General features: G+C 39.1%; 1 protein-coding gene across 3 annotated transcripts in view; it reads left to right on the top strand.

The window, feature by feature from the left end:
* Positions 1–289: 289 nt before the first annotated feature.
* MDFIC (MyoD family inhibitor domain containing) overlaps positions 290–16078 on the top strand; it is a 97074-nt gene continuing 81285 nt past the window's right edge. The window contains exons 1-2 of one of the 3 annotated variants that reach the window (XM_065938639.1): positions 290–742; positions 1028–1216. In XM_065938639.1, coding sequence (XP_065794711.1) covers positions 1132–1216 — 85 coding nt within the window. In that variant the 5' untranslated portion in view covers positions 290–742; positions 1028–1131. The remainder of the gene's footprint in view (positions 743–1027; positions 1217–16078) is intronic. The other 2 variants (XM_065938638.1, XM_065938637.1) reach the window with 2 other exon arrangements.

The following is a 16078-nucleotide window of genomic DNA, read 5'->3' as shown; positions in this document are numbered from 1 at the left end:
CCAGAGATGAAGAGATTAACTGCTCTGCTAGGGGTCAGGGTTTCAAAACTACTCTTTCTGTATTCTGTCAGGAAAGTGATACTTTTTCATTTTGCATTGTCCACCCCGAAGGCTTCTACTTCCTTCAAGGCATTCCCGTAATGTCAGTGGGTCTGGGGCAGGAGTGGGGAGAGGGATGGGGTGACTCTCTGAGTGGGGGGCACTCGGGCAGCCGGGGAATAGCCAATTCCTCCTTCCCCCGGGAGGACACTCCCACCCCATCCCGCCCAGCGCCAACCCTGTCGGGCTTTGGCCTCCTGACCCAGACAGAGCCCGGCGCAAGGCACCGGGAGGCCGAGCCCGGGTCGCACCGCCCCCAGCCTCGGGGCAGAGAGCCAAGAGTTCGAGGCCTCTCTGATCCGGATATGATGAAAAGGCGCCACAGAGCGAGAAGCCTTTCTGGAGTGCAGGAGTGATGGAAGGGGGAAAGAGAGGCAGAGGGGCAAGAGTCGTTTCGGAGGGGAACCGGCCGGGCTGAGCTGACGGGAAAGAGGGGGTGGAGAGCGCGGAGCCAGAGGAGCGGCCGCTGCCGTTGCCGCCACTGAGGTGTCTGCCGAGCGGGACGCAGGCTGGGAGGGACACCCAGAGGCGGCTGCCGCCGTCCAGCCGCCGCGACCTGCGTCCCCTGCCGGAGCCTCGCTAACTTTCCGAGGCGGAAGAGGAGGAGGAGGAAAGGGCTTTGAGTGTGTTGGGGGATGCCGAGGTAGGTGGCGGTGCTCTTGGCGGGAGGAGGAGGGGTCTGCTCCCCTCCCCGAGCTGTTCCCAAATCCGATCTCCCTTCTAGCGCCCCCCCCTTGAGGGCCCCTCTTCTGTCCGCTAGGACTGGCTGCTGTCACTTGCTAGGTAACAGTTTTCCTCCCGGGTTTCAAATCAAAACTTCCCCGGGGTGGGGTTTGGGGAAGGGAAGCAGAGAGGGAGGGAATGTCCCGCAGGGGTGGTGTGTGCTCTTCTCTCAAAACAGTTTTTTTTCCCCCCCAATCCTCGCCAGAAGCATTCAGTTCCCTGCACCCAACACCTCCCAGCCCCTGGTGCATCGACCCCGAAGGGCGGCGAGCTAGGCGGAGGCGCGGCGCGGGCTCAGCGGAGCGGCCCATGTCCGGCGCGGGGGAAGCCCTGGCTCCCGGGCCCCAGCGCGGGGCTGAGGCTGGCGGTGGCCGGCTGGGCGCCCCAGCCCAGGGTGAGTGCCGCTTGCAAGTTGGCAAGCTCCTTTGTGACTGTTGCATTTTAAAATGTGTTCGCACATTTACTGCTTGGAATCTGTGTGGGGGGAATTGGTGCAAGGACTGAGCCTACCTCGTCGTAGTGAACTTTTGCATAGTTAGCAGTATTCAAGCAAGTTCTCCAGGATCGCAGCCTCAGATCAACAACCGGATAAGAGGGCGGGATCCGCTGATCTCTCCACTCCCCCTTCCTTTGGCTGCCGAGAAACTGGATGACAGGATCACTTCTTTCTTAAACATATGCATTTCAGGGCCTAAGACCCAACAGTGTGGGCTCCGAAGCCTTCCCCACCGCTTAAGTTCTGTGTCTTCAGCAAATCCAGGACTGCCTCTGCTTTTTGAGAAACCTGAACTCTCCCTTCATCTTTCTATTTCTTGTGGGCTCCTCTGCAACTTTGATAATACAGGTTTCTGTGACCAATTGCTTTGGAATGGCTCATGCACATGCTTTCAATAACTGTTTTTGTTTTGAAATAAACAGGTTTCAAAAGAAATGCTTTCCAAGAATGAATTAGCTCTTTGTGTTCATTCAAGTTGTAAACAAATACAGTCTGTAAAAAAAAAAAAAAAGTACTCCTGTTCCTGGGAAACTTCATAAGAAGCTTATACACATGTCAGACAGGATCTTCTCTTGAAGGTAACATACATCAGGTTTTCATTGGTGACAGAGAAAGGATCTTAATCTGATGTATCTTCCTCTTAGTGTGACTCTGCTTTGAAGGGTTCTGACTCATATAAACTAAATAATTTTCCAAGGTTCAGAAACCTATTTTTAAATCCTGATTTCAAGCCTGATATCCCCCAGCCCCCCCCATCCTTAAGAATAATGTCATGAGCTTCTTGGGATTCTTTTTGTTAAAGCACTAAAAAGTGGAAGAGAAGTTAATGTTGAACCCATAGTAGGTAAAAGCAGAAAACATCCATGACTAAATTAAAATGTCCTGGCATTCAAAGGCTGTTAAATTGAATTATGTTTATCGTTGTTTTTTTGCTTCTAAACAGTGAGTCATTTTTTCTAAATAGAGAAAATCAGAAAATCAGAACCAGAATGATAAACACACTTTCCCAGAAGCAGCCCATGTTCGGAACATTATATTGCCAAGGCAATTATTTTCTTGTCATTAGGCATGTCCTCAGTAGTCATATGGGCTTCTTGATGGGTTGTTCAGGTTCACACTTGAGCTGTTAATCACTAGTGTTAACAAATGCTTATGTCAAAAATCAAGCTCACACACACTAGAAAAACAGTTGACTTAGAACTAGCAATATCTGCAATGTCCAACTTTAAAAATATACATTTTAAAGTCAGCAGAAGTTGCAGTGATGCCTAATCCACCTGTGCAGATGTAATGCTGTATCACATGATATGTTTTTAGGAAGCGAACCTCTAGAATGTTCTGAAGAAAACTGTGGACTGCATGTAACACATTATCAGTGTGGAAACTCTTAGGATATGTTTTACCTAAAAATTGACTCAGCCTCAGCAGCAATTTTGTTTGTTTGTTTAGTTTTTTAAATTAGTTTACTTTGACTTGCCGCATCCTTTAAATAGGCATCAATTTATTTGTGAATGTAATATAAAGTTAAGTTTTTTACAAAAGAAAATCTTCAGAATCTTGTTAAAAGGTTGTATCTCAAACAAGCAGATCTCATAAGGAAAAAAGTTTTGGATCAAGTGGGCAGGGAGAAAATTGTATGTAGCTGCCATGGTTAGGGTGGTTTTGTTGGTAAAGATGCTAGTGAAGAATCTTCGCCTGCAGGCCACACTTCTCTAAACTCTTTCTCGAATTCTTTCATCCTTGTTCTTCTATCCTTGGATTCTTGATCATCTTTTCAGAAGAGTAATTTAATAATACTCTGGTAAGATATGGCTGCTTAGTTAATAGAAACCTAATTTTAAAACTTTGTATATTAAAATCAGTAAGAAAAATGGAATGTTCTATGAAAGTTAGTAGAAAATGTCTTTTCATGAAGGAGAAGGATAAAATCAAGTCTTCCTCTGCAAACAAAATTAAATTTATATGTATGTTAATATGCATATGCATATATGTGTGTTAATATGCATATGCATATATATGTGTGTGTATGTAAAGACATATAACCTGTACAGGTATTACTGTGTTGTGATGAGCTATGTGTACTAACTAACTGAAGGCATAAAAAGTTAAAATTGAAAGTAAATTTTGGGGGTCTCTAGTCTGAACTCCCCATCTAGTCTAGGATTTCTTTCTACATTTTTTCAGGTGGTTAAATGCCTATAGTGTAGCACATTCTGCTTATCAGCATTCATATTGATAGTTATGAAAGTTTTTCATGTTGAGAGCAAGACTGCTGTCTTTACAACTTCTCCCCTTTGGCTGTGATTCTTCTCCAAGCACAGTTCTGTTGCTCTGAAAGCATTAAAAATCTTATTTGTGCATTTTGAAAATTGTTACAGACCAGGATATAAGCTCACATGCCCCATGCTGTCAGAAGGACCCGGGATGGGGGTGGGAAGATAGGGAGCAGTAGGGACTGAGGACCCCTGGAGAGCTCTGGGCCCAGGAGGCAGTGCTTCTTGGTCCAGCTCACTGTTGCCACTTGGGTTTAATATCTTCCAGTATTTCAAGAGATACTGGAAATATGGATTTTTATGTATCATCACTCCCTTTTAAAAGTTGGCAGCTAATTAAATCCAATTTTTATCCAGGCCAAACAAAACAACCACACCTGCAGGCTGGAAATGGCTCCAAAGCAGCTGATTTGTGATTTCTGTTATAGAAACTGGAGAGTAAATGTGTGATTTAAAACTATTTCCCTATTTATGGTGAACTTCTGAAAGACTGACTTGATTGTCCTTCTCACACAGAGTACCTGTGTAAGTGTCTTGATAAGTGAATGGTAGTTTGGGCCAAACTTCTTTTTGTTTTAAAAGAGAATGGATCTTGTATGCATAGTTCATCTGATTGTCATTTTTTTTCTTTTTTGGGTCAAGCATCTTAAAATTCATTGTGCTATCAACCTTGGTAGGCGTTTGCTTTTTTGTACAGTTACTAAAATCCATATAAAAAAAAAAATAATAAAATAAAATCCATATGATTAAAAGAGCCTTCTAATTAAATGCTTCCATGTTTGCTACTTGTAACTAGAAGGATCTTTAGAAATAGCTTAGTTCAGTTGGCTCACTTTCTAGAAGGGATGTCCAAAGAACTTAAGTGACTTGTCCAGGGTCTCATACATAGTCAGTAGAATCCAGGATGGAAGCACAAATTGTGAAATATATGTCATTGTGATAAATGTGGATTAAGGTAGAGAATCAATAGAACTTTTTTCCTACAGATGGGTGAATTGAAAATAATCAGCTTTGGATACTGTGAATCACTTTGCCTGTTCTGGTCCTTGCATCCCCCCTCCCTCCCCCATTGCATTTGTCAAGATTTAGACTGTTGGACTGTGTGCTGGAATATTCTTTAATGTGATAATGTGTGATTTAATGCACTCTTCTCTCTTGGGAGAGTCCTCTGAGACTATTAGGCGGACTTTTCATAGCAGGATGCAAAATGCCAGTAAAGTTAATTAAAAATAATTTAAAATAGAAGCTAGGGAGAAAATCTTCAAGTTGAAATTACATAAGAAGAGCTTTGACTTAGAAGCTTAGCTGACTTGTCAGGAATTTATAGTGGCTAATCAGATTTCCTTTATGAGAAGCCTGTTTATTTCAATTTATACCACGTATGCTCGTAATATCCATATTCTTTGACATTTACCATATCGTTTTATACTTTAAGAATGGCATTTCTCAGAGTGTGTCATCTTTGGGCAACTTCTGTCTTTGGTCCTCAATCAGGGACGAAGTGCCTTGCAGGAAACATTTGGCATCTTCTGGAAACTTGTTTGATGGGGTGGGATGGATGCTCCTGGGATGCAGTGGGTTAGAGGCCAGGGAGAACACTATACACATCTTACAATGCACACAGTATGGTAGCCCCTTGCAACAAAGAATTATCTGGCCTGGAATAACAGCGGTGTTGAGATGCTACTCTAGCCTCTCAAGGCTACCGACACCTTTGGCTCCACTCTAGACCTAGAGAATCAGAATCTGGAGAGTAAGACTCAAGAGTCTGCATTTTTGACAGTCTCCAGGTGCTCTTTATCTCTAGTTGAGAATCATTGTTTTTAGAGGCTTTTGATTTTTAAAAAGTCTTTTTGTTTTTTATAGAAAGCCTTCAAAAAATCTTGAGAAACATCTCCCTTTCAAGTTCCAAACTTTAAATCATATCACTCCATGTGTACTGTTTCTTAGAGCTTTCCAGCATTTTTATCCCATATCCCAATTAGTGATCTGAACTGAACTGAGGCCTGAGTCTTCATCTTCAAAAAAGTTTCCTGTCAAGATTATGTATACTATTGTACAAATATATATGAATATTAAAAAAGAAATATATAAACACACATTGAAAAGAATGAGATAAAAATAAGTCAATAAATAGATCTTTTAATTCTTTGTTCTACCACCTCAGTAGATATTTTTGTCCCATCATCCTGGACTTCTCTCTAGGGATCTCAGCATTTTATGGCATAATAAGGAAAGAAGTCCCTAATTTTCACATGATCTGTATTCACTTTTAAGTTGGATTTTTGAAATCTGGATTATCCTTTCTCATAGAAACAGAATGATAAATTATGTTTAGCTCAATAATCTCAAAAAGATGGTTGAGACTTTTATTAAATGTTATTGATAAATTATAGGGAACACACTCTTAATGATACTGGCAACCACATACAGGTAATTAAGAAAAAGGTGAGTGAAACATTTTCAGTACAGGTGCTTGAGAGAATAGGCTTAACTGGAAAACTATAACAAACTTTGTCTAGATTTGGAAGAGGATTTGGGGGCATTTCAAGCGCTGTAGACCTTATGCTCCAAATCCTTTTTCGCTTAAAGGAACTAATGTTCATTTTGTAAGTTTAGAGAAATGCAAGCCTCATCAGCTTGACATAGTCATGTTCCCTCTGCTAAGAAAAAGAATCAATGCATAAGAGGAGGAGTAACTGGGAGAAACCTTGACAATAGATTTAAGAAAATGTTTGGAGAGCTTGAATTGTTTGAGCTGAGAACTGTGAATAAAGTTCTGAGGGACACTGTGGTATGAACTGAGCTGGGTGGGACCATGTTAAGGAAGGAGATGATAGCACAAAATCTTGAGATAGGCAGGGAGCACTGTTGACTTTGAAGTAGGCTCTAGTATATGTTTGTGGAATAAATGATTGGGTAAATGGAGGGCTTGGTTGCTGTCCGGAACAACTGTGAGTCCTGGCAGCAAATGGCAAAGAATAGAAATAGTTTGGGGTCAGGATGGAGGATGGGAATAGGGAAAACATTTATTAATATATGTTTGTGTTTGTAATTCAGGGTAATTTCATAGCAATTTTCATCCCTATCATACCCTTTTTGTTTGTCCTCACGTTGTTTATTTCTGCCTTACTCAGGTGCTCTGTAAATGTTCTATTATATATATACACACACACACACACGTATATATTACACACAATATATAAATACACATATACACAAATACACAATATATACACACAATATATAAATAGAGATGATGTTTTGTGACAGATACAGAGAGAAAAATATTGATGAATGAAATCTGGGGCTTGCAGTATATTAGAGAAATAAATTTACACATACTTATAAAGAAGATGGAAAGGTGCTATAGAAAGACACAAAGAAAGTGATGGCAAACAACATGGGAGAGAGATAGCATCTCTATCTGGGTTATTTGGAAAACTCAAGAAAAAAACTCTTGATTTGAGTTGGACCAAGAATCATAGTCAAAACTCCACAAGATTTGTGGAGATAGATGTGAAAAGCAAAGTCTGTTACAGAATATGGAGGACTTCACTAAGAGCATTGTATGAGCTCTGTTAAGGAGTTGAAAATAAGGTAAAGTTGTAAAGATAAGCTAAAGTAATTTTGAGGAGCTCCTTGATTCTCCTGAGAGGAATTTGTATATCCTTTCTGTAGGCAGTAGTGAGCTATTGAAAGTTCTTGCTAAGGGTAAGGATAGGACCAAATTGGTGTTTTTAGAAAATAAATCTGGTGGCAGCTCAGAGGATGGTTTTGAACGGAGAGGCAAGAGTGAAGGTCGTGACTTTGCAGAAGGATTTTACAATAGCCTGACAAAAGATGAGAGGAGTACCAGTGGGAGTGGAATTGAGACTGGGTTTAGAACAATAGCAAAAGTAGGACAGTGACCTACCTTGCTGTAAGAGAATGCTGAGGGCGTTGATTTTTACTTACTCATTTTTGAATCTCCTGAAACTAGGCACAGTGTCCAGTTTTGTTCAATGGCATTTTATATGGTTGGGTAAAATACTTAATATGGGAGGTGGTGGAAAGATAGAAATTTAAGGTAAGTCATAGGTTTGCTTTGTAACCTGAGTGGAAACATAGGAGGAGTTGAGTCTTTTTTTTGATCATGTTGGTTCCATGGAAATTACCCCTAAGCCAGGATCTCCAGTAGGCCACTGAAAAAGAGAATCTGTCAGTAGGAGAGTGGTGAGGGTCAGGCTTACAGTTTAGCACCACGTAGCTGATGGATGGGCACAAGAGTGAGAGAGGGTATTTGAGGACAAGATTTAGGGGAATGGCTACCCTTTGGGGAGAATAAGGGAAAGAATACAGAGAGAGCGTTTATAGGATTGGTCACAGAAATGTTAGACATTTAGGGGCCATGGAAGATGAGAAGAGCTGTAGTTTGTTAGAAGCAGGGTGTAGAGAGGGCTGCTTTTGGGTGCGGAATTTTGAGTATGTCCATCACACACTAATGGAAAGAAAACCATGGGATAGAAAGAGAAAAGATGAAAGAGCCTGGGTTGGAACCATGGTGCAGTGGGCGTTTGTAATTGAAAGAGTAAAATCCTGGGAAGGAAGGGGATGATAAGAGTCTTTGGAAAGTTCCCCTTTGAGATGGGGATAGGAGAAAAGGATGAGTGATGATCTAGAGAAAATTTCATATGAATAAGAGATTATTGAAGGCCTCGATGTTCTCAGAAAAATAGATGTAACATTTGCTGAGAGCAAGCTGGGGTTAGGATGAGTCAAGAAATTTGAGATGTGTGGAAGAGATTGGGAAGGGTTCAAGAGGGAGTCCATCTGGGGCAAACAAAAGGATTGCTCAGTAACACTGAGAGCTTAACAAAGAATGAGTGGCATGAATTTTTAGTGGACACGGTCAGCATGGTTGATTGCCTTTCTCAGCAAGAAGCATTCGGGACCTTGGGAATAGAAGCAGATAGAATGGATTTTTGGAATTGGCTTAGGGTTGGAGATTGGCAGAATGAAAGCAGTGGGAGTCGGGGCAAGGGAGGAGGATCAGGCATGTGTGGGAAGAGTGTGTTTGTACCAACTGGTCTTGTGTTCCAGGCTATATGGGGAGCTTGAGAGACCCGAAGTACAATTAGCAGGCTGTGATTTCTGGTCAGCAAGAGTCATGCCTGTTGACCTTGTTCAGTCAGTTCACATACAAGGATTTAACATATATAATGGAGTGACCTTTACAGGGCTAGTGGGGAAGCTGTGGAATTTTTGGGTGTGTAAGAGCCTTTCCTGTTTCTTTGAACCTTGTTTCCTGGATCATGTTGAGTTGATTTCATGGAAAGGTCTAATAACAGTGTGCAATTACTTTACTAGCATTATATTTTTGTAATAAAAGATTTGGGGGAAAAGGAAGCATAAATTGCCACAATCTAAAAGGCCATTTGCAAGTGGAAAATTAGTTAAAACAACAGCAAACAGAAGAGGGAAACAATTCCACCAAATTGTTTTTCTGAGTTAATATAAGTATTCCACCCTATAAAGGCATGGGATATGATTTTTATGTTTCTATTGCTAAAAGTCTTTATTCAGTTTTTATTAAGGGGAGATTGATTCTGCACTGGCTCGAGTCTAGATGTTTGCATAGTTGAACTTTGCTGCAGCCCTTCCTGCTGTCTTGATCAGTCCTGTGTTTTGGATGATTCTTTCTCATAATCTGTTTCTCTCTCATCTTTTCCCCCCTCCTGTGTCTCTCGCCATTAACACTGAAGTTTCTTAAGCTTTTAGTATTTTACTTTTAGGTTAGCCTACACATCCTGAAGGAGCTAAGGTTTCTGCTGTAACTTTTGGAAATGGAGCTGTATTTTCTAGATTCTAATTGCTTAGAGTTCACTAAGCAGGAACTATGAAAAGAGTTATTTTAGCATTAATTTCGTTTGTGGTTTCTGCTAGCAGTCCACTTCTGTTTTCAGATTCACACCCACATGATCTGAAGTAAGATGATTCATATGCATGTGCTTTTATGCCTGGTTTTTAAGTAGTTTCGGGTATAAAGTCTGAAATACATTTTCTTGCTAGCATAATATATCTTACCAAATATACCAACATATTTAAACTGGAAAACTTATGAATAGCTATTTCCTTTGTGCCTACCATGTACAAAATCCTGTGACAATTGAAAATGTGTAACACATGTTCTGCCCAGAGAGAACTTGTAAGCTAAGTGAGAGAGAGGATGAGGTGTGTGTGTGTGCACCAAATCCCTTGTCTGAATATCAGTTCAAGAGAACTACAAGAGCCCTGTGACAGATTACTTTACGGCCTGTTGCTCTGGAGCTTCTGGAGGTTAAGAGAGAAATCTCAGGATAGCAAGGGATCAGTCTTGTCTGAGTTAGGCTGTGAGTGATTCAAGCTGAAGAAGACACAATTTGTAGGTCTTTTTGGTTTGGACTGTGCAGAGTTGAGCACTGCAAATGAAACAGCTTGTGGCTGGGCAGGTGACACACCCCCTGAAGTCAGGTGGCAGAGGATGAGGGAACCAGTTTCCTCTCCTCGCTGTATCTACTCATAGAAATAGTTCGCCTGCTTTTTTCATGGTGAATCAGCCTTTAATCTTCTAGGTCTTTATGAATATAGACATACTTTGTTCTTATTTTTCTCATCACATCACCCAAGCAGCATGCAGGATTTTAGGAAGATTTTCTGAGAGATTTTGCTGTTTATTTCTTACTGAGATAAAAAGCTGAAATTATTGAACATGGGAAAGGTGTAGGAATTTGCAGCATTAAAATATGTACAATGTTAAAATAACTCTATCAGGTTTTCACCCATATGCATAATGGATTTAATTCTTACTAAGCCAAGGAGTAACATATTCAATCTTTATTTTAGAAAAGCATTTCTATTTGGAAGAGGAAATGAGGATACGCCCTGGTAGTGGATATAGGCAAGAAAGTATAGATTTAAGAGAAATTGAGAGCTATAACTAGCAGGTTCTAGCAATTGATTGTTGGGAAAGGGACAATAAGGAGAAAATAGAGAACTGACAGTGATTCTGTGAATACCATTGACCAGTGTACAAGCTACAGTTGGAGAAACAGGCAGGGACAGAAGAGAAGTGGAAATATTAAGTTTGAATTGCTAAAGGTATAGTGGTGTAGAGCTAAAACTTCAAATCTATAGGTGAAGATAGGAACTGGGGTGAACATAATGGTTATCCTCCTGGAGGTGACTAAAACTGGAAGTTAATGAGATTGCAGAGATTGTAAAGCCAGAATGGGTTGGTGGTCTTAAAGGAGGATTCTGAGTAGGAAGTGCCCCAAAGAAATAATCCAGAAGGCCAGAGGTTGTATTGATGGATTAAATAAGAGGCTCCTGGTTTTCTCCTTTAGGAGAATTACCAGAGAGGAAGCACCTCCCAACTTCTAACTCATATCCACCATTCTGAAGTCTAAGAAATCAATTTCAATATATTGCAGAGTCTCTCATTATCGTCATATTTGTGGCTTTACCACTATTTGTAATGCTCTTCTCCATCCTCTCTCACTTATTTATTTCAAGATCAGACTCAAATCATAGCTTAGAAATGCTTTTACAGATTAAAGAACTTCTCTGGTTCAGTTTTGACTTCCATTGGCCTTCATTTTTGTAAATAGTGCTCAATAAGAGTTCATCCCTTAACCAGAGGGCTTGGGGTAGAATGTTCTTGATAGAGTCTGTTAGTATAACTGAGAGGTAACAGAAAAGTTTTAAAAACTATGGCACTTAGAATAATGATGATGTTAAAACACTAAAGATGGGTGTGTAACCTTATTTTTTAAAAAGGGGAAGAAGGTAAAGTCCTCAATTTCTTTTATAATAGAGTTAATTGCTAAGTAGGGGAACTACTCTAGATAAAGTGTCTCTGGATTTCGGCGGTCATTACGGCAAATTCTTTCAGGATAGCTTTTTAGATAAGAGTAAAAAGACTAAAAAGTAAAAAGAGTAAAAAGATGGTGACTGCAGCCGTGAAATTAAAAGACACTTACTCCTTGGAAGAAAAGTAGTTATGACCAACCTAAAAAGCATATTAAACAGCAGAGACATTACTTTGCCAACAAAGGTCCATCTAGTCAAGGCTATGGTTTTTCCAGTAGTCATGTATGGTTGTGAGAGTTGAACTATAAAGAAAGCTGATTGCTGAAGAATTGATGCTTTTGAACTATGGTGTTGGAGAAGAGTCTTGAGAGTCCCTTGGACTGCAAGGAGATCCAGCCAGTCCATCCTAAAGGAGATCAGTCCTGGGTGTTCATTGGAAGGACTGATGCTAAAGCTGAAACTCCAAACTTTGGCCACCTGATGCGAAGAACTGACTCATTTGAAAAGACCCTGATGCTGGGAGGGATTGGGACAGGAGGAGAAGGGAACAACAGAGGATGAGATGATTGGATGGCATCACCAACTCAATGGACATGAGTTTGAGTAAACTCTGGGAGCTGGTGATGGACAGGGAGGCCTGGAGTGCTGCAGTCATGGGATTGCAAAGAGTCGGACATGACTGAGCAACTGAACTGAAAAAGATTATCATGCTTATAAAAGTAGATTGAATATGGAGGCTCTGTCACATGGAGGAAAGATTAGACTTTGATGACAAAGAACAAAATACTATAAATCAGTGAATATTATAAGTCAATTTTAGACGATTTGGGGGAAGTCTTTGAATACTTAAGAACTCCTAACTTGAAGTAAGGTATCTTCTGAGGCTGTTTCCCTGTCTCTGGAATTATTCATGTCTGCTCTCCTTGCCTTCTTCCTGGGATGCTAGATATTGATATTTTGAACTGAATTTATGTTATCACGTTGTGTTAAGAGATCTTTATGAGCCCGTGTAACTCAAAATTCTATGAGCCTTATGAATGTTTGGCTTTAATATGAGTGAATTTGCTGGTAGGAAGAACATTATTGAACTTGTATTTGAAGATGCAGGAGTCTGGGGTCAAGTATCCTGAAAATACATTTTTAGGATGAGGAACTTTAGATTCTGATGTAAAAGGGTGCAGGAGAGTGAGATGACTAAGATCATGTGTCCTGGTGCCCTGTGTCAGCTTGCGTTTTTCTAACCTCCCCACTCCTTTTTTTTTGGAAAGTGCCTAATTCTTCTTACCCCTCATTTATTTAGAGCTCTGATTGTTGAGATATTAATTTGCACTATTGCTGCAGTTTGTACCTATTTATTTGCATATTTTTATTCATTTGCATCTTTGTATAATTTTAAAATTGTTCTCTGATTTGCTGTGTATAAAACCTATTGTTTTCTACCCACCCCAACTAAACTAGCTGAGTCAATGTCATTTTTCTCATTCTTTCAAATCTAAACACACCATAAGCTTCTAACTGCATAAGAAGCCCTTTGAAGGAATGAATTTAGTTTTTGCTCAGAAGTCTTACTATTTTTCAAAATAATGGCAATAACAATTAGTTGATTAAATTGATTTAAGCATTTAATTAATTCAACAAACACAGTATGTCTGATTATATGATAACTTTGTATGTATATAAAACTAAGAAATTTAGTGATATGCTCATTCATCCGCTAAAAATATTTTGGTTTTAATCTTAAAATGTTTTGGACAATGAGATTTTAATCTGTTTTAGAACATCAAGCAAAGCAGGAGGGTTTTGCAATGTTTCTTAAAGGTCATTAAGCTTAAGGGATTATTTTTTTCTTTTTTCTTTATTTGGATCAGCGAGGAAGTGAAATTCCAGAGCCTCAGGTCTTCCTGAAAGCTGCCTTATCTTTGGTTTTTAAAGGTTACATTTGTAAAATATTTGTAGATTTCCACTTTGTCTTAGCCTCTGGGAAATAGAGACCCAGATTTTTTAAAGTTGTTTTTTTTTTTTTTTTTTTTTACTTTTCCCAAACATTTTAGTTTCAGATTATTTAAGATTTCATAATCCAGAATACACATAGATAATCTGAAATAATGTTGATATTTGAATGGAAGAGTAAAAATGAAATTGTTTATAGATAAAGGAGATGTGAATATAGATTGCATGGCAGTAAGAATATACATATTATACAGATTATAAGTGATCTGTCATAGGTTAAAATAAAATATTTAATTGAAGTAGATCAAGCATGGAGCAGCCCCAAATTATATGCATAAAGAAAGCTGCTAATATTCCTTGCTTTAAGAAATAAGTAAATTGTATCCTGATTAAGTTTTATGCAGTTTTATAAGGATATCTGCCAAGCACCATCATTTATACTAGTCTTCCACAAAATATACATATTAAGTACAGATAAGAAGTAGATTTGATGATTGGTTTGTGCATTTACACCTAACCTATGCCTAGTTCAAGAGAATATTTAAGGTAACCTGTAAAAGTACTTTAAAGTACACACACACACACACACACACACACACATACACATACAGAATAATGGAAACTAGGAGATCCAAACCTGAGGGAAAATTGAAATGTATAGGTATAACTGCAGGGTCCAACCCAATGATTCAATTTTATCTGCAAATGTGAGGCAAAAAGAAAGCATTTTCTCTAATATCATTTTCATTGTCCATAAGGAAAAAAATATATATATACATAGCTTTTCAGAAGAAGAAATACTTTTCCTTATATTCAGTCTGTAAACAGATTTCTAGCTTGGTTTTTATATAGTGGTTACTGAATAGATAGATACTGTTCTCAACACCTCCCTAAGGTTTTAAAAAGGTGCTTATTGTAATGACACGTAATATAATATTAGTAGCAAGTGTGAATGAGCCCTTATTATATACCAGGCAGTCTACTTTTCTACTTTCCAGGCATGGTTCCAATTCTTTCCACATCCACCTCCTGATATATGGACTGGCGTTATTACCATTTTAAAGATAAAGAATCTGACAAAGATTACGGAAATTGCCCAGCATCCATGTAGTTAGTGGTGGACCCAGGTCCCTTGATTTCAGATTCTGTATTCTTAAACATTTCTCCAGTAAAAAGTACAGTGCAAGGATAGTATTTCTGTCCCTGAGAACCTGAGTCTTTTTATTTATCGTTTGTTCTTATTCATTGAGTTGTTCATGCATGCTTAGTCCTGTCTGACTGTCTGCAGCACCTCAGACTGTAGCCCCCCAGGCTCCTCTGTCCATGGGATTTTCCAGGCAAGAGTATTGGAGTGGGTTTCCATTTCCTCCTCCAGGGGATCTTCCTGACCCAGGAATCAAACCCATGTCTCCTGCATATCCTGCATTGTTAGGCAGATTCTGTTTATCAAGAAGGATTCAAATATCTGGACTTTTAGACAATATTGTCTCTTTCTGGAAAATGATGATTCGTGAACAGTATTGTACATGTTTTAAAAGTTTATTAGTAACTTTGATAAGTTCATTTCATCCTGGAAACAGACTACAACATTACTAGATACATTTCTTACTCTTATTTGTTAAAACCATTTATCTATTCAGTTAATAAATATGCTTGACTACAAACTCATGGATAAAAATATCCCTCAGGATACAAAAGGAAGCATTTTCTTCTTTTTTACTTATTTAACAACTACATATCAGCTAAGTGGTTGTTATATGGTATATATAATATTTTACATGTACTATTATCCAGTGTACTCTTTTACACATTTAGATTGTTCTCTCTTATTAATCACTATTAAGTTATTTTATTCCCCACCTGTTTGAGATAAGTAAAATTAGATAATGCCAACTGGGCAAAATATTATAAAATTTTAAATCAAATGGAAATTCTATATACCTAAATCTCATATCCTTTAGCAAGAATAATCAAGATTGGAGAAAGATTACTTTTCACCATTCACACCTTTCTTTAGAAAAATAATAAAAAATAGAGTATCGATCCTTCAGGTAGTCATTTCTGAGTAGGACATACTATATTTAAATTGATCCTTTAGAATTCTTACCTTTTTGCTTTGACTATTTGGCATAATTCATGCTCATCATTTTCTTTGAAAATTAATTCAAACCTTGTGCTTTACAGAGTTTTTCTATGATTTTTCTCTTCTCCATTCTAAACACCCTACAGTGTGTGTGTATATGAAGTTTTGGCTCTATTGTTTAGCCTTTGTGCAGACTCAGATTTACAGAATTTTACAGACAACAAAGATCTCTGCAGCCATCCAGGTCAGTGCCCTCGTTTCTGGATAAAGAGAATGAGGCCGAGCCCCAGCACACAGCTGGTCAGTCTTTGACCCAGAATTAGGACCCAGGGCAGTTTTCATTCTCTTCTGTTTTATAATTGCTTGATTGTTTTGTGTGTGTGTGTGTGTGTTCGGTTTTCCCAGCTAGAGAATTCATTATCAAGGACCAAGCTTTTCCCCCTCATCCACCGATTCTTCTGTGTTTCCCTCCTTGGTGTGGGCAAAGGAGAATGTGTGGGAGCTAGCCTCTTGGCAGCAGATGCCAGTGGTATGTGACTGTCCTTTGCTCTAGTGATATTTTTAAAGTGTCTTCAACTTTTGTTTTAACTAGATATCTAAAACATACTTCTTAATGTTCATCTA

The sequence above is a fragment of the Muntiacus reevesi genome, chromosome 6 (assembly GCF_963930625.1).
Source record: "Muntiacus reevesi chromosome 6, mMunRee1.1, whole genome shotgun sequence".
Lineage (NCBI taxonomy): Eukaryota > Metazoa > Chordata > Mammalia > Artiodactyla > Cervidae > Muntiacus > Muntiacus reevesi.
The sequence above is the reverse complement of the archived record's forward strand: the minus strand, read 5'-3'. Positions and strand labels throughout refer to the sequence as shown.